General features: G+C 38.8%; 1 protein-coding gene across 1 annotated transcript in view; it reads left to right on the top strand.

The window, feature by feature from the left end:
* Nucleotides 1-18,576, top strand: part of DTWD2 (DTW domain containing 2) — a 65,528-nt gene that overhangs the window by 12,003 nt on the left and 34,949 nt on the right. Inside the window, exons 3-4 of the mRNA XM_009893818.1 lie at nt 883-977; nt 17,973-18,162. Of these exons, the coding sequence (XP_009892120.1) occupies nt 883-977; nt 17,973-18,162 (285 nt within the window). The remainder of the gene's footprint in view (nt 1-882; nt 978-17,972; nt 18,163-18,576) is intronic.

The following is an 18,576-nucleotide window of genomic DNA, read 5'->3' as shown; positions in this document are numbered from 1 at the left end:
GTACTGAGGTCAGACTGACCGGCCTATAGTTCGCTGGATCCTTGTTCTGGCCCTTCTTGTGGATAGGTGTCACATTTGCCAACCTCCAATCAGCTGGGACCTCCCCAGTTACCCAGAATTGCTCATAAATGATGCAAAGTGGCCTGGTGAGCACTTCTGCCAGCTCCCTCAGTACCCTGAGGTGGATCCCATCCAGCCCCATAGATTTGTGTACCTCCAGGTGCTGAAGCAGGTCTCTCACCATTTCCCCTTGGATTACAGGGGCTTCATTCTGCTCCCCTTCCCTGTCTTCTAGCTCAGGGATCTGGGTACTCAGGGAACAACCGGTCCTACTGTTGAAGGCTGAGGCAAAGACGACATTAAGTACCTCAGCCTTTTCCTCATCCTTGGTCACTATGTTACCAGCCCTGTCTGCTAGAGGACAGAGATTATCCTTGGTCCTCTTTTTATTGCTATTATATTTATAGAAACTTTTTTTGTTGTCCTTGACAACAGAAGCCAGGTTTAGTTCTAGCTGGACTTTGGCCCTCCTGATGTTTTCCGTACATAGCCTCACTACCAATTTGTAGTCCTCTTGAGTGGCCTGCCCTTCCTTCCAAAGGCCATAAATCCTCTTTTTCTCCCAAAGTTGCAACCCTAGCTCCCTGTTCAGCCAGGCTGGTCTTTTTTCCTGATGGCTTGTCTTTTGGCACACGGGGACAGCCGGCTCCTGTGCCTTAAAGACTTCCTTCTTGAAAAACACCCAGGCTTCCTGGACTCCTTTGTCCTTCAGGACTGACTGCCTCCCAAGGGACTTTGTCAAAAGAACTTGAAAGTAAATGGAAACACAATTCGTAGAAGGCTTTCTTGATTTTATTCAAAAGTAACTTTTCTTTTTTACAGGAAAGTCGAGTGTTAAGGACGGTACCTTTGCTAGCAGCTTGTCTCCCTCCAGACAAATGTAAAATTTTGGTTGGTCGACGTTTTAGTGAAGACAGGTGAGTGGGACTGCCTATGCATTTTCTGGTTCTCTGTAAACTATGGAGATGTTTTTTTCAGTGTCTTTATTAATAGCCAACGGTGTTCTTGATTTTTATTTCAAGTGTGCGCATTCATTTTTGATGTAAGCTTCTGATTTCCAGTAACGATAAATTATGTATAATAGCCAGAAACACTTGATATGTCTTCCTCTAGGTTATAACTTTTACCGTCTCAGTTTTGTGCTCTTGGAAAGTTCTGGTGGTTACTCTGCAGCTCTTAGCTTTTTGTTCTTACCTGATGCTAGGTTTTTTGTGCTATTCTCCATGGTTCTTTCCATATTTGCTTTGTCTGACAAACCATTGGGCATTACTGAAATACAAGTAATAGTTTCTACTCAAGTGTGGGAGATTGTGCTTGAGAAGGGAGTCCAGTGGTGAAAAACTCTCAGAGAATATATCTTTTCAAAACCCTTCCTCTTTCTCTTAAAATTAATTGTAAGAAAGTATAGCTTTCAGATATTTTTTAATTATTTTTTTATTATTCTAAGACCATGGACAATATTGGCCTCCTACGTAACGTCTTTAATCTTCATTAGATGAAGCTTAGTCTTAGAAACCAGTTCTTGGTGCAAATGCCAATGAAACTTTATTACATACATCTTCAATAAAAGCAAATAAAAATCATGAATACTGATGAGGAAATTAATTCTAAAATTGAGTTTAATCTTCGGAGAAAACTTTTTGTAGTGTTTAGTGAACAAAAATGTCAGAAGGTGATTCAGGATGGTGCTCCCACACCTTTGTGCTGCCTGTATAGTAACTAAAGCACATTAGAAATACATTGCTTTTCTCTTAGTCCTCTATGATAATAACTATAATAATTATCTAAGAAGTTCCAGGCTACAGGGAAATTGTACTGTCTTCCCATTAAACCTGAAAATGAAGCAACTTTTCATACTGATGTGCACAGGGTGGAACACTGTCAATACAGTCTTCTTCTAGTAAATCTCCTTAGAATTTTTTTTAGAAGTGATGATTGCACTATTAATGCTTCTTCAAGATTGAATCCAGAGATATTTCTCTAACCTAAGGGATCCTCTTTAGGTCGAAACCAGTTGTGGAACATCTTGGCCTCAAAATAGTTTAAATAGATTCATAATTACCTAGTTCCTATGACGTTTTTTTTGCCATAAAACATACTGGAGGTGGTGAAAGAAACAAAAGTTTCCCTTGGGTTAATATGAATTTTGGTGATCTGACTTACATGGATGCAGGACTGAAAGTAATTAGGTAGTAGTAGTCTTATTTCCACTCTAAGTACCAACAGTATGCCTGCTTTGTACTGGGGATGTAAGTGAGACTGCAGAAATCAGGAGCACACAGTCATGGAGTTCATTCCCACCTTATTGGGAGGAGGAAGGATGAGAAGGGAAGAAAAGTTATTTTCCAGTTTTGCAAAGTGTTATTTATACACAGTTTGTTTTTTTTTTTTTTTTCTTAGCTATATATGCATTCTGCCAATGCTTTAATCCATATTCCTTACTTGTAACTAGCACTCGCTACTTTAATAGCTGGTTAGAGGATCATATCAGTGTTATATGCGACTTCTAGCATTGTTTCAGGCCATAAACTGGGTAGCTGTGTTCAGAGAGCTTACATTAATCATCTGGAATGACTTAAGTTCCTTCCCTGTTGTGGTATGTTCTAGGAACGGGCATCTGCAGGCAGGGGTGGAAACATACCAGTGTTTACTGTGGATGGGGGGGCTGTACTGGTCCCTGCCCTCCTCTTAGGGTAAGAATCTCTGCTAATGGGACTTTTAAAGCCTCATAAATTGCAGTTGTTCAGCTCATGTTTTATGGCATATTAAACTAAACAGGGCTTGGGTTTTTTCTGCTTTTCTTAAAAGCCGTGCTGTCTGTAAGCAATTTGGTAGCTGCTGTACAAGCAACTTAATCAACCTTGCCCCAGGAGAGGGGAAGACTTCTGCCTTTGTTATTCTGAAGAAAAAAATTGTTAAAGGAATGCTTGTTGATACATTTTATAAGTATCATTGTTTTGAAGCACATTAAGGCCATACCTTTTCTTTTTTTTTGCAGTTGTGTGGTATTGTTTATGCCCTCTGCAGCTTCCACCAGAAGTGGATGGGTTGGAAGGGAATAGAAACAGAATAACTCTAAATCTGTGCTTGCACTGAGTTTGCATGTGAACAGTGCCTGCAGATGGAGGGGTAATATGGTGCACATGTTCTTTTTCTGCATACATACAGAAGCCCTACCATGCATCAGACCTCAAAAGTGATGTCCTTGATGGCTGCCCATACGTTTGCAAATTATCAGTATAGAATAGTAGTGGGCATATTTGTGTTATCACAGGATTCAGCAGCTCTTGGCAACAGCTCTGAAAACTTGGAACACTTCAAGGTAGCCTTTTGGAGTATAAATAATTGTCATTATGGATTTGAGTGAAAATTAAGCCAAATACGGTGGCTGTTTTGTTTTGTTTTAAAGTCTCTTAACACTACAGCTTTCTTTAGCAATGGCATACCAACCAGCAAACTAGTTAATCTGTAGCTGTTGGAAAACATCTGCTTTCAGTTGAAAACTAACATCCCATCTGATCCAGGTAGCTCTTTCACTCTCTTGAAGGGGAAAGCGAGTTTGTTACCCAAGTGTTTGTAGGTTATTTTTCCTCATTTATCCTAGCACTACAAAATTACATTTTTCCTATGCTTTTTAATCAGCATCCACAACTAATGAGGAGCACAGAGGGATTTCATAAGGAGCTCCACACAGAATTTGGTACTAGAGAGTAACTGGAATGACTTGAAAGCATAACATTTAGGCCTCTGATGTTTATGACAGTCAGACTGAAAATCGGGATTTATTTAATTTTTGAACTTAAGCTTAGGTGAAAGAGTAAACATAAAGCACATCTTTTTAGCATTTCCTCTACCCACTTCCACAGAAGGTGGGTCACCTTTTCTTGTGGTTGAAAACAGATACACAAATTATGTAGATTAGATTTACCTTATCCTTGATTGACTTATATTGCAGAAAAGCTAAAGAACCAACTTTCAGAAGTCTTTCCAGAAATAAACAGCTAATCAAACCTTTTTGAAGTTGATATCTTCAACATATAATTGACACAGTAATGATAAAGATGAGAAGTGATTAATCCAATTGTTTTTAAGTGGTAATTTCTAAGTTTTCCTAGTCTTGTCCATTCTTCTTGCAATCTGGCATTTTAATTCTACTGAAAGTACGTAATGTTTACGTGGTGACTTGACTCATCAGATGGCATTTCTGAATTAAAAGATCAGTTCTGTTTTTCCCCAACTACTCAAAAACTTTAACTTCTGAATTTTTTTATTGGTTACATTGTTGTCAGATATTAAGGTTAATCTTTGATGTGCTAAAATGATTAAGCTAAAAGTGAACAGTTTGGCAGGAGTACTTACTGAACAGTGGTATTTGTAAAAATAGCACTTTTGTGAGTTGTTAATTTTTTCTGTTCAATTTTTTTTGTAGATGTACAATGAACTGAGTATCATAGTAGTATGGCAGGCAGGGGGGTGGGTGGGTGAGGTTAGCATCACTACCAGATTGCTGACTGAATTTTATGTAAAAATGTAAAATACTTCTTTGTGCTTCTGACATGCCTTGTTAGTATAGATGCTGAGCCTGTTAAATATAGGTGCCTTTTAGACATCGTCTAGAGGGACAGCCTCTGCAAGCAGACGACTCAAATCACTTGTACTGAAATTTTCAAAACTTTCAAAGCAAGCTTCTGTACTTGCACGAGGTAAGGCCGATTCCATGGTAACTGGAGTTTGCACTTCTGACTTTGTGAAGTGACCACGTATTATGTAGCAGACACTGAAATGTGATAATAAGGACTAGCCAGAACTACCAAAACAGTGTAGTAGGACTCTAGTTGATTTCTATATTGGCAGTAGTTTCAATTATTTCTATTAATTTCTGTTACAAGGCTGTTGTTTTTGTGGTGTTGATACTCCAAAACAGGAGTATATAGAATAATTATAACCTTTACAAAATATGTTTTACCAATAAATTTGACTAAAGACTCTTCTAACAGCCTGTACCTTAGATTTTTGAATGTTCTTGAAAAGAATATGCGAAAGTTTATATTGATATCTCACAATATTTTTATTCTGTATTCATGAAACAAATGAATTTTTAACTGTTTGTAATAATTGTAATGTAACTTCTTAGTGTTCCTAATGAAGGCCATTAAAATGTTTGTATGCATTTTTTTACCATTATATCCATTTTATTTTGTTTCTGTCTCAGTTAAAAACGCTGCTTTTCTCATGACTGTAGTTACTGTTTGCTTTATGTCCTTTTTTTTTAATAGTATTTTTTTGTACTGACAACTCATGCCATTCATAACGCTCCTTGTTGACATTCCCATGTCTGTAACTTATCCATAATTTCCTTTCCATTTTCCCCTGCCTTCTTTGGTATGTTCATGTTAGAAAAACAGATGTCTCTTCTCTATTTTTCCATTCTTTTTTTCCATTCTTTTCCAAGTCTTCTAGCAGCACAAATCCAGATAGCATTTCCTAATTTTTTCCCTCTTGTGGTATTATTTAATCCAATTATTTTACAAATCCCTAATTTTTTTCATTAGCTACCACCTATCCAAGCCCTTCACGTTTGACTTACAGTTTCTATGTCTGTCTTAGTCGATGGTATCTGAAATTCACTAGCATTAGTTAGGATAACTTCTGCTTCATAGTTCTTGATCAGAATCTATCTTTATTAAATCACTATCTCTGGTTCAGTGTTTCTGCTTATCAAAAGCATATATAGTTCTTCAAATGTAATGTTCTCTTAGATTTCTAAATACTCCCACCTTTCTCTCAGTAATTTCCTCTTTTTGCTCATACTGAGTCGTCAGATGGTTTCCAGTTTATCAGTGTTCATTGCTGAGATTATCAGCCCCAAAGCTGCTTCCTTTTCTCCATTGGTACGACTGACCTTCCTGTCCACGACAGAACTTACTTTCTGTGCTCACCTTATTCTCTCCTTCTTCAGTTCTACTATCTTTGCGGCTAAGCAATTCAGAATTTCCATTTAAGTTAATCCAGTGTATTTTGCAGCCTACATTGCCACCATCAAGACTTAATTTCTTGAAACTTGCAGATCTTCCTGCAACTCTTTTGTTGTCTTTCCTCAGTACTGATGATTTTTCTAGGATAATATTGACAGAATGTAGTACTGTGGGGTACTGTCTTTTCCTAGCGTTGTTGATAGGACTGTATCTAACAATTGCAGTACATTCTTTGAGGAGTAGTTTTGCTATTCACTATGGAAATATTAGGGGAAATAAAAATATAGTCTCATATTAATGAATAAAATATAACTTTTGGGATTCATGTTCTTTTTAGGCTGCTAGTAAAATTTTTGCAGGCAATTGTTTTTGAATAATACTGTTTGTTCTGCTCAACAGGAATTTCTGACATATATTGAACAGAGATAGCATCTGTCACCATGTCAAAAATTCGAATTATTTTAGTTTGATTTCATAGTTATATAAACAGCCTTGTCACTATTGCTTTTAAGTTTCATTGTATACTTTGTGACAGTTTGGGAGGAGTGGTTTTGCCTTTTTTTTTTTTTTTCTGAAAAGGTAATCTCATTCTCAAACCTTCCCTCTTTGCAGATATTTACACCTCTGTAATTTGCTAATTCTGTGCACTCTGATAAAATTATATACTGTAATGAATGATCACTAGCAGGAAAACAGATGCAAATATCTCTGCATCCATCACCCCGTTATTTAGGACAGTGAGGAGGCAATTATGAGTTTATTTGCATTTATCTCTGAAATCGAGCTACACAAATCTCCAGTACATTCTGTACAGTATAGTTGCCAGCTATAGTTCAGTAGTTTAGGTCAGAAATTAATTCAGGCACTTGAGAAAATTTGTGATATCAACCAGTTTTGAAGCAACTTATTTCTGTTAATTTTATAAAGGTGTTTTGATAATTACATACTGTGGCTATGGCACTTTTCTAGTGCTTGTTCAGAAATAAAAATATTCTTCCTGTATCAAATAGCAACTGATAAGTCTTACTACTTAGCACATAGTGTAAAACTATTTACAGGATATGGTTCTTTATTCAGGTAACTTTCTTGTAAGTTTTTTTTCATGTGCTTCAGTGGTATTATGTTTATTGAACTAAATTTGCACTTTTTTACTCCTTATCTCAATCGACCATGAGTAGATGCAGCCAGAGATCAGCCTGTCACAGCTTTTGTTTGTTGTGTAATTAATGCTGACTGATTGAACATGCACTCATTTACATCTGAAACTGTACTTTACCATATCAAATTCCATATTCCTCAGTATAATTTGGATAACATTTTCTCTGGCTATTCTTTCTTTCCGTATTGCAATTTTCACCTTTGTGGTCAGTCCATAGCAGTTCTCTCTCACTCTTTTTCCTTTAGTGGGTGTCCTCTCCACGGGCTGCAGCTTCCTTCAGGGCATGTCCACAGGAAACACACCTGCAGCTCCTTCTCTGCTGAAACCTTCCCACACGAGCCCCACACTGCATATTATCCTTCTGCTGTGTTTCTGTTCTTAAAGATTATGCTTCACACTAGTAGAAGAGAAAGATTTGATATTATGGGCTTTTTTTTTTTTTTTTTCCTCTTTCCAAATGCATACTGTTGCTTCGTGCAGGGAAAGAACCATGCAAGTGAATGTAGTGAATATCAGCTGCTGTTCACCAGGTGCTGCGTGAGAATAATGCTGTGGTCTGGATTTATCTTAGCAGGATGGTGCCTCTGGGCCCATCTCCAGCAACTGCTTTGTGGATTAGTGCCAAAATTTGCACTGAACTTTCTTCTTTCTTCACACTGAGTGAAAAGTAGAAGTTTTCTGGCACTAGTAATTTATTCCCTTTGTTTCACTTGGAAATCATTTGTTGTGAATACTTCATGTTAATAGTGCCATTAATTGCATTAGCCCAAGTTACAGATAAGAAACAGGTGCATTACTTTCTTGAAGCCCAACTCACAACTTTTTGGAGAAACAGTAGTGGATATAATTTATTTTAAAGGGATGCAGCATTTCTAAATATACTAATTGCTGCTGCCATTTCAAATATGTGCTTTATTTCCTGGTCTTTCGTTTCTAACTTGCTTGGATACTTTTGTTGTATTTAAAAGTTTTGTTATGAAGTCTTTTCTCTGTATAATTCTCTGCTTTGTTTTCTTGTTATACCTTGAGCTAGAATTAAGGTATGCTATGACTTTTTCCTTCTGTTCTGGGACTGTAGCTTTAGAAATTATTTCCCCTCCCCCACCTCCTGCTTGTGCTTAGGGTATGTTTGGAGAATTTTTTCTGTTCTAGAAGGAGTGGAAGATTATTGTTTGTCTCTGATGGTGACACTTAAAGAATTCTTCATCAGTATCCTGGCTTCTATTTCAATTTTGTGCCCCTTCTTTCCAAAACAAGCGCTTTGAAGAAGTACTGGCTTTTAGAATATATGCGGTTAACATCCTAAATTATAGCAAGCAAGTATAATGTGATACAGATATTCTGCAATGCAGAAAACAAATGTTTCAGTGAAGTTTTACAGACCGCGGGGGGGAGGAATCTTTTTATTGAAATAAAGGTTTTAAGATGTTTAGAGATGTTAATGGGTGACTAGCCTGTGTTACATAAAAGGCATTGTAAGACTCAGTAATAAGATCTAGAAAAGTCTGTTAGAATTACTGCAGTTTCTCTGGCTGCCTTTCTGTATGAGTCCTACATGCTGCTGGAGAGAGGATTAGACTACCTAGCCTGGCTATATTTGTTATGTAGAGGAGAAATGGTTTAGCCTATGATTATGGCTTCTAGGTATTGCTAAGTACTTCTGTCTAAGTTTCTCTGCAGTTAATTGCTTAAAGAAGCTGGGTATAACTTAACCAAATGATTGCTGCTGCTCTTCTGTGGAAAGAATATTAATTTTCTTTGTAAGAAAACTCTATGTTGGTTTCCTTACTTTTTTCCATGACACTAGATAAGCCATGAAATTTTTTTGGTAATTCTTATGTTGTTTAAGCAGTAGGTAGGAAGAGGTTACTGAATGCAGTGTAAAGGGAAAACGTCTCCTTCAGTAGAATGTGAAGACGTGTTTTAGTGCATAAGAATCTCTTGGTTTTGGATTGTTTTTTTTAAATACTTTTTTTTTGGTGGGGGGAGAGGTTTGCAATAAATTCTTTTCATTGAGAAAGTTATTAAATATTTGAGGGAATTGGTATTGAGGTCCACTAACAAAGCAAAAACTTGCCAAGATAATGGCTCTGCTTTTCATTTCTTGACAGGACTGTACCGTTGGCTGCCATTACATTCATTTTCAAAACTAATCTGCTCATGTTACCAAATATGACTCTTGGCATATTAGTTAGTAGTGTCAGGTTTTTTTAAATGTCGAGATTGGTTGAAAACCGTTTTTCTAGAAAAAACTGTTACTACTTTAGTAGTACAGACAGGAAGTAGTTTTCCTTTTATTACTAGCGTGTGTTATTTTTTTGTTTTAATTTAAGCACAGTACATGAGAAAGGAGAAGTAAATTGAAATTGGAATAACAGAAGACACAATAAAAACAACCCGTTATTGCCCATGAGTCCTTTCTGTTCTAGTATATTAAATGTTGCAGGTCAGCTCCACTTGTGATAGTAATAAGAAACTTGGTATCATGTACTAGGGTCCTAGTACAAACAAACTCACCTTTGTTTTATTTACATGTCTATGCTGTAAAAGCTAATATTATTTGGAGGTAGTGGTAATGATGGCTTTTCACTGTGGAATTTACCAGATGTTTTGCTAACAAAGTGTTTTATATACAGGTTTTCATAGATTAAAAAGGGTTATTGAATAAGCTGTATTTATGACTGTTTTCCCTAGTAAATGGTAAAGTATTTAGTTGTAAAATTACAGGTTTCCAAAACTTACAAATATTTCTCATTACTTGAGAAGATAATTTGTTTATACTATTGATCCAGTTAAAAGGGAAGAAAAAAAATCCAGATTGTATTAGAGCCTAACTATCATTATCCACGAAAAAGTAGATTATCTAATATGAAAACATACTTTTTTTCTCTTATTTTATGCTTCAGTCCTGATCCTAAGGAACTATTTCTGAGTGTGGAGATGATAGAGAGTTGTTGCCTTTATTTTTATTCCCTTCTGGGAATTAGGGGATGACTATTCTTACAATCTTCCAAGTGCAAGAGTATTGAGAGAGACAAAGGCACCTGCTTATGACCAAGATGAAATAGTAAAAATCATGAGAAAAACTGAGACATTCCCCTTAAACCGATGGTTTTGCACAGATAATAAATTAGCATCTGTTCTATAATATTAATACTGTTTGCTGGTAAGTGGCAATGTTGGATTTTTAAAATTTGAACACTTGGCTTTTGCACTGGTAAAGTTTAATAGATCCCTGTTGCATTAAAACTGCTTAGAGAGTTTGAGAGAAGCTGCATATAGATGTGTAATAAAAATGTTTATGATATAAAAACTGGATTATAATGAGATAAGATAGCATTTAAATTACACATCTCAAGAGCATGCATCCCAGAAAAAATTAATAGCTACTTGTCTTAAGTATGATCATGAGGATGTATAAATCTGCTATGGCAAAGTGGTTGGAGACAATTCAGGCACGAATGAAAGATCTGAATAGTTTTAGCGGAGGTTCTTGTAAGAATAAATGGATTATACAGGCCTATAATGCCTGCTGCATACCAAAATCAAGGTTGAACAGTGGTTTATATGAGAAGCAAGTACTGCAAGTATTTCTCTTACAGAGTTCAAGACTGTAGTTTCACCTTTAAAGAGATCTTTTAAATCCCATCATCTTTTTGAGCTTTACATTAGCTGTCAGTGATGGAAGGACGAGTAACAGATAAGAAATTTTATACTGATCTATTTACAGAAAGAGAAAGTGTTTATCTTCAGATTGATCTTATTTTTCATTATTGCAATAAAATGTTACCTGGATCAAAGTGGAATACTGCAATGGTAATAATGCAGCATTTTCTAAAGTCCAAAAATTGTTAATGAAAACTTAAAGTTCGTAATATATACAAATACAGCAGGTGCAGCACCAGGAACGAAAGTTCATAGGAAAGTCATGGTTAGAGTTGGAAGGGACCTTAAAGATCAGCCAGTTCCAAAACCCCTGCCACAGGGAGGGGCACCTCCCACTAGACCAGGTTGCTCAAAGCCCCATCCAACCTGGCCTGGAACACTTCCAGGGACGGGGCATCCACAACTTCTCTGGGCACCCTGTGCCATTATCTCACCACCCTCACAGTAAAGAATTTCTTCCTAATAGCCAATCTAAACCTACCCTCTATTAGTTTAAAACCATTAACCCTTGTCCTGTTGCTGCACTCCCTGATAAAGACTCCCTCTCCAGCTTTCCTGAAGGCCCCCTTTAGGTATTGGAAGGCCGCAATAAGGTTTCCCCGGAGTCTTCTCTTCTCCGGGCTGAACAACCCCAGTTCTCTCAGCTTGCGCTCACAGGAGAGGTGCTCCAGCCCTTTGTTCATCTTTCTGGCTCTCTTCTGGACTTGCTCCAACATGTCCATGTGCTTCTTGGTGCTGGATGCAGTACGCCAGGTGGGGTCTCACGAGAGCAGAGCAGAGGGGCAGAATTGCCTCCCTTGACCTGCTGGCCACACTTCTTTTGATGTAGCCCAGGAAGTGGTTGGCCTTCTGGGCTGTGAGGGCACGTTGCCAGCTCCTGTTGAGCTTCTCATCAACCAAGACCCCCAAGTCCTTCTCCTCAGGGCTGCTCTCAATCCATTCTCCACCCAGCCTGTGTTGTGCGTGGAATTGCCCTGACCCACATGCAGGACCTTGCACTTGGCCTAGGTGAACTTCACGAGATTTGCACAAGTCCACCTCTCAAGCCTGTCAAAGTCACTCTGGATGGCATCCCTTCCCTCCAGCATGTCGACCACTCCACACAGCTTGGTGTCATCGGTAATCATGCTGAGGCTGCACTCAATCCCACTGTCCATGTTGCCAACAAAGATGTTGAACAGCACTGGTCCCAGTACCAACCCCTGAGGAACACCACTCATCACTGGTGACCACTTGGACATGGAGCTGTTGATCACAACTCTTTGAGTGTGGGCATCCAGCCAGTTCCTTATCCACCTAGTGGTCCATCGATCAAATCCATGTCTCTCCAATTTAGAGACAAGGATGTTGTGTGTGACAGCATCAAATGCTTTGCACAAGTCCAGGCAGATGATGCCAGTTGCTCTCCCCATATCCACCAATGCTGGAATGCCGTCACAGAAGGCCACCAAATTTGTTAGGCATCATTTACCCTTAGTGAAGCCATGTTAGCTGTCACCAATCACCTCCTTATTTTCCATGTGCCTTAGCAGAGTTTCCAGGAGGATCTGCTGCATGATCTTGCTGGGCATGGAGGTGAGACTGACTGGCCTGTAGTTCCCCAGGTCATCCTTTTTCGCTTTTTAAAAATGGGGGTAACTTTTCCCCTTTTCCAGTCAGCGGGGAACTTCACTCGACTGCCGCAACTTCTCAAATATGATCAATAGTGGCTTGGCAACTTCCTCTGCCAGTTCGCTCAGGACCCATGGATGAATCTCATCAGGTCCCATGGACTTGTGCACCTTCAGGTTCTTCAGATGGTCTTGAACCTGGTCTTCTCCTACAGTGGCCTGTTCCTCATTCTCCGAGTCCCTGCCTTTGCCTTCTGCTCGGGCAGCATGGCTAGAGCCCTTGCTGGTGAAGACCAAGGCAAAAAAAGTTGTTGAGTACCTCAGCCTTTTCCATGTCCCAAGCGATCAGGTCTCCTGTTTCCTTCTGGGAAGGGCCCACATTTTCCCTAGTCTTCCTTTTGTCACCAACATACCTGTAGAAGCTTTTTTTGTTGCCCCTGACACCCGGGCCAGATCTAACTCTATCTGGGCTTCAGCTTGCCTAACCTGATCCCTGGCTGCTCAGGCAGTTTCTCTGTATACCTTTCAGGATACCTGGCCTTGTTTCCACCCTCTGTAGGCTTCCTTTTTCTGTTTGAGTTTGTGCAGGAGCTCATCCATGTTCATCCATGCAGGCCTCCTGGCGTTTTTGGCCAACTTCCTCTTTTTTGAGATGCTTTGCTCTTGAGCTTGGAGTAGGTGATCCTTGAATAATGGCCAGCTTTCTTGGTTCCCTCTTCCCTCCAGGCCTTTATCCCACGGTACTCTAAGTCTTTTAAATTTAAAAGTAACAAAAAACCAAAACCCACCACCACTCACGGAAGAGTGGCTACAAGCCTGGTGAGACTTACCCAGTTCCTTTCTCAGCTTTTAGTAGTTTGGAGGACTTGGGATCAGAGACCTGTCTTGCTAAGAAGCTGCTTATCTACCTCACAGTGCAGTGATCTAATATGTGGGCTGAAATTTCTGTCTAGTCAATCTAAACTCACCTGGTACTGAGTTTTTGACTCCACCCTTGTTTTGCAGGAAAATTTAGGCAGGGATGAAAAGCAAAAATACATTTTCCTAGGTAGCAGAGGACTGAGCAAGGAGTTTCTGCTGTGGCTCTGAGGAAAGTTTCAAAACTCGTATATATCCTTTAATATTTCATGAGTTGTCATGAATACAGCCTTAATGAAATTGTCTCCCGTATTTTTAATAAGCCATATTTGTCTCAAATCACTCTTGTACTTAAACAATGGAATAAATTTTTGATGTTAAAAATAATATCAATATTAACTTTGAATGTGTTTTTATAGCAGGATTATATGCACTTACTTTTAGAAGTAAAGCTCTGTGAAGATGACATATAATTCCTCGTCCTTTTACTTACATGCTGTAGTAAGCTTAAGTGTATAAGTGAAAACTTATATGGAAAAAAAGTTGTACCGTAGGGCGTGGATCAGGTTTCCAAAAGCACTCAGCGGGCAACAGCTCTATCTGACTATTATAGTGAAATGGCTAATTTTTCATAATTGTTTTGTATAAGTTTCCTTTCCTGACTCTTGTGGAGAAAATCATGCCCTATAGCAATGTTTCAGAAGCAGTGTATGATTAAATGCACTGTATTACAGTGTTTACCCAAAGCAACCATGTCAGAAGCATGTTCTTGCTAAGTGGCTGTGAAAAGTGGTATTGTTGATATGTACTTGCCTTCTGAATGCTGTATAAATTTGTTAACAGATTTATTTTTATTTACCAGATACAAATTCAGTCTTTTACTGAGACTTTTCATTTATTTCTCAGACCTAATTAAATGCAGCTGAAGGATGTACATAAAAACTGTTTTGGGGGACAAATTTGTAATGGTGGTAGTATGTGAGTAGAAAAAGTCTGATTGCACTATGTCTCAGCAGCAAACTAACAGGACGCAAATGCTTAGATCCCAGCATATACTAAACCTGTAGTGGAATTAACAGGATGTACCTGTATAGAAATACAAACAATTTTTTTTTGAACTTTTTTTATACAAACTATATCCCTTTCTAAACAAATCATTAAGTGTTTGTTTTTAGCTCGTTACTCTTGTGCTGTTCTAAGGAAGGAAGAACAAGTGTGTTTTATGAATGGAAGATGCGTTTTAATAAAGCTACTGATGTGGACTGTGACTGTCAGTGTGAACCATAACCTAGAAGGGATTGTACAGCATGTATTTCTGAGAACCTGTTCTTATGAAAGGAAAGAGTACTAAACAGCTCTCTGCACGTGCTTAGTGTCACTCTAGGATTAAGTGTGTGGATAGTAAACTCTTTGAATATAGCAGCAACACCTGTGTAAAGAGTTCTTATGGCAGTATATGCATAATCAGCCCCCAAACCCTAGGTTAAATTTGTGGGACAAATTTACAAAATTTGTTTGAACCACCCCCCTGCCTTTGCTTTTGCATATAAGCTGTTGAAAACTGAAATGACTGGAGTTCTTGGGTGAGTATGCATTGAAAACCATTGTTTTCAAATGAAGTGTATTTCGAAGACTAAGACTTCAGTTGTAGTGTTCATAATATGAACTTGTAGTGCTTCATAGTTGTTATGATTTTGGAATAGTTTTAACAATTCTTTTTTTTTTGTTTTTTAATCCTCTAAGAGATGTTAATGAATTGAAAGCTCTGCTATCCCGCAGCTAAGATACTTTTGTGTTTGAAGAACTGGGTTCTCAAGACAAACATCTGAAAATAATGACTAATTTTCTAGATTAAAACCTTGAGTGCTGGGTAGCTTGTAGTGAGATACTTCCTTGCTTTTGGTTTTGTGTAGGATGATTCTTGGTTAACCTAAATTGATACCAAATTACCATAATGTAAGTAAGGTTTAAAAAAATAGCAGGTGGAGAAGTTTCCACGTACTTCTATTTGGCACATACTTATCTTACAGATTTCCTGTCTCTATTGGCACTTCTTTTACTGTTCATTTTGGAAGGAAAGATCATGATTCTTTTTTTGAATAAATAATGTTGACAGTAATGAACCACGTAATGTTGTATCAGTCTGGACTGTTTGCCTGGGCGGGGCGAGGATGATCAAATATTGGAATCCTAGCTCTGGGCTTATTGGTACACTGAATTCAGTTCCTCTTTTATTTCAGATGTTTCTTATATGGTCCTGTATGGGTCTTAAATTCAGGATCTCGATGTCTTGGGCACTGCTATTCTGCTTGAACCTAACACTGAAATTGTGTTTTCATGTATATCTGCAGGGAGTGATAATGGAATACACAGATTTGAAGTACACCTAGTATACATCGGCTAAAACCCTGTTATTAACCATTTCTTTCTTCCCTAAGTCTTTTTTTTTCTTCCCCCCCCCGCCTTCTTGCTTGATTTTCAGAGGAGTGGGGCAGGTGCCCGGCTCCTGGGGCTTAAAAGCTGTGAGGTCACAGTGGCACTAAGAATTTCTAAGTGCGAACATCCGTATCTGCATCCTGCCTGTGTCCATACTGTTGCACCTAGAGGTTCTTGATAGGTAGCATGGAAAGCCCACTATATGTGCTGGCTATTGTTAACCTTGTTCTGATAACACCTTATTTTCTCTGATAAGCTGTACTGGCTTCACTTTCCACTCCAGAGTACAAATAGTTGCACGCTATTTCAACTACATATTGCTTTCTCCTCCTACCGCATCAGTTACTCTTTATAACCTCTGAGGTACTATGCAGAATGAATCTCTTATTCTTTGCCACATGCTTTGCACAGCCCTTGCTTTGTATTTTCTCCTGCTTTCTGACTGAGGCAGTTCTGAAGACTACATGATGATACTGCTGAAATTGATCCAAGACAAGTAATGCAGTCTTTGGTACAAGGCCATCTTTTTCTCAGATTCTCCCTTACCAGCCTAGTTGATTAGGTGGTTTTTGAGGCTTCCAATACTACTTAAATTACAATGCCTGTCATAGATTTTCAGAAACAAACTTAAAGTGGTGTCCTGCAAAAACTTCAGGAATTTCTGTGTGCATTTAGTGAACACGTAATATATAGTAGTTATTGCTCTGGTGCCATTGCCAAGTATAGAAGCCAACAGGAAGGAAAAAGAGAATGTACAAGTTGAGGGACTCTAACTGTAAAAGTAGTTATTAAAAAAAAAAAAAAAGGACGTGGTAAAATTTTTCAAAAGTGTCCTGTAGGTGTGGACCATGGATTGCTGGTGTTCTTCGTATAGGCAAAGTGCAAAATAGGATGATTGTAGTATTTTTGTGTCAGGTACTTGAACAAATTTTTGTAGAATACATATGTTAAATTTTGTTTCAAATAGTCATTAGAGGCTTAATGATTAAAGCATCGTAAAATGTTCCTGATCTATTGCTTCAACAAGCTTTCATTGATTACTTTTATGGGTGGCTTTTTCCTACCCCCCTAGGAGCTGAGGGAGAACCAACTTTTTAGGTGCTTGAAAGAGAAGGTGGTAGCTGAGCAATAGAGTTTTTTTGAAACTTAAGTAAAATTTGGAGAAGATGAGTGCAAGTTAGTAACTTGGAATATCTGGAATATTGGTCCGGTCCTGTTCAATGTATTCATCAGTGACCTGGATGAAGGGATAGAGTGTACCATCAGCAAGTTTGCTGATGACACAAAACTGGGAGGAGTGACTGACACGCCAGAAGGCTGTGCCGTCTTACAGCATGACGTGGACAGGCTGGAGAGTTGGGCAGAGAGCAAGCTAACGAAATTCAACAAGGGCAAGTGTAGGGTCCTGTATCTGGGGAGGAATAACCCCATGCATCAGTACAGGTTGGGGGCTGACCTGCTGGAGAGCAGCTGTGTGGAAAGGGACCTGGGAGTCCTGGTGGACAACAGGATGACCATGAGCCAGCAATGTGCCCTGGCGGCCAAGAAGGCCAATGGCGTCCTGGGGTGCATCAGGAAGAGTGTGGCCAGCAGGTCGAGGGAGGTCATTCTCCCCCTCTGCTCTGCCCTGGTGAGGCCACATCTGGAGTATTGTGTCCAGTTCTGGGCTCCCCAGTTCATGAAGAACTGCTGGAGAGGATCCAGCAAAGGGCTACAAAGATGATTAGAGGATTGGAGCACCTCTCTTATGAGGAAAGACTGAAGGACTTGGGTCTTTTTGGTCTGGAGAAAAGAAGACTGAGGTGGGATCTTATTAATGCTTATAAATACTTAAAGGGAGGGTGCCAGGGGGATGGGAACAGTCTTTTTTCAATGGTGCCCAGTGTTAGGACAAGAGGTAACAGGCACAAACTTGAACATATGAAGTTCCATCTAAACATGAGGAGGACCTTCTTTCCTTTGAGAGTGGCAGAGCACTGGCACAGGCTGCCCAGAGAGGTTGTGGAGTCTCCCACTCTGGAGACATTCAAAACCTGCGTGGACACTGTCCTGTGGAACCTGCTGTAGGTGACCCTGCTCTGGCAGGGGGGTTGGACTAGATGATCTCCAGAGGTCCCTTCCAACCCTGACCATTCTGTGATTCTGTGGAAGTATGTATTTGTCAGTAAAACTTTTAATATTTTCATTTTGTGTGTCTGTGCATTTAAGGCACCCTGAATTAGCAACTGTGTGCAGAAGTCCCAATACTCTAATTTTGTATCCTGGAGCTGAAGCAACCAATTTGGAAGAAGTGACTGTCATGTCTGCTAATCCATCTGTCATGATCATCATCGATGGAACATGGAGTCAGGCGAAGGATATATTTTACAAAAATTCTCTCTTCCGGCTTCCCAAGCAGGTGAGTTATAATAGGTAAAATAAAAATGCTAAGTGTGTCTAATAGATAATTACTTTCTGACCAGCTAGAAGGGAGTGTTTTTGTGAAAAACTTTTATCCTTCTCAGCTGTAACAAGCTGAGAGGTAAGGGAAACTTGAACAATTAAATAAAAGAATATATAAGATTGTGAGAAAGATGATTGTAAATATTGCAAGTTTTCACTTCATCACTTGAAATTTCTTTTTGTTTGTTTTGAGTTAATGCATCTGACTTCATTTTTTCGCAAAATTGAAAACAGGTTTGCATAGAATATTTTTACCTGTTGCCTAAGATGTTTGAACATATGCAATGAAATAAGCAGCTTTTTTGTCCTGAATACATATTTTGCAGTGCAGTAATAGGAGAGCTGAAAGTAGAATATTGTGGCCTCTTAT

The sequence above is a fragment of the Charadrius vociferus genome, unplaced genomic scaffold (genome assembly GCF_000708025.1).
Source record: "Charadrius vociferus isolate BGI_N301 unplaced genomic scaffold, ASM70802v2 scaffold158, whole genome shotgun sequence".
Classification (NCBI taxonomy): Eukaryota; Metazoa; Chordata; class Aves; order Charadriiformes; family Charadriidae; genus Charadrius; species Charadrius vociferus.
This window is presented reverse-complemented; position numbering and strand designations above follow the sequence as displayed.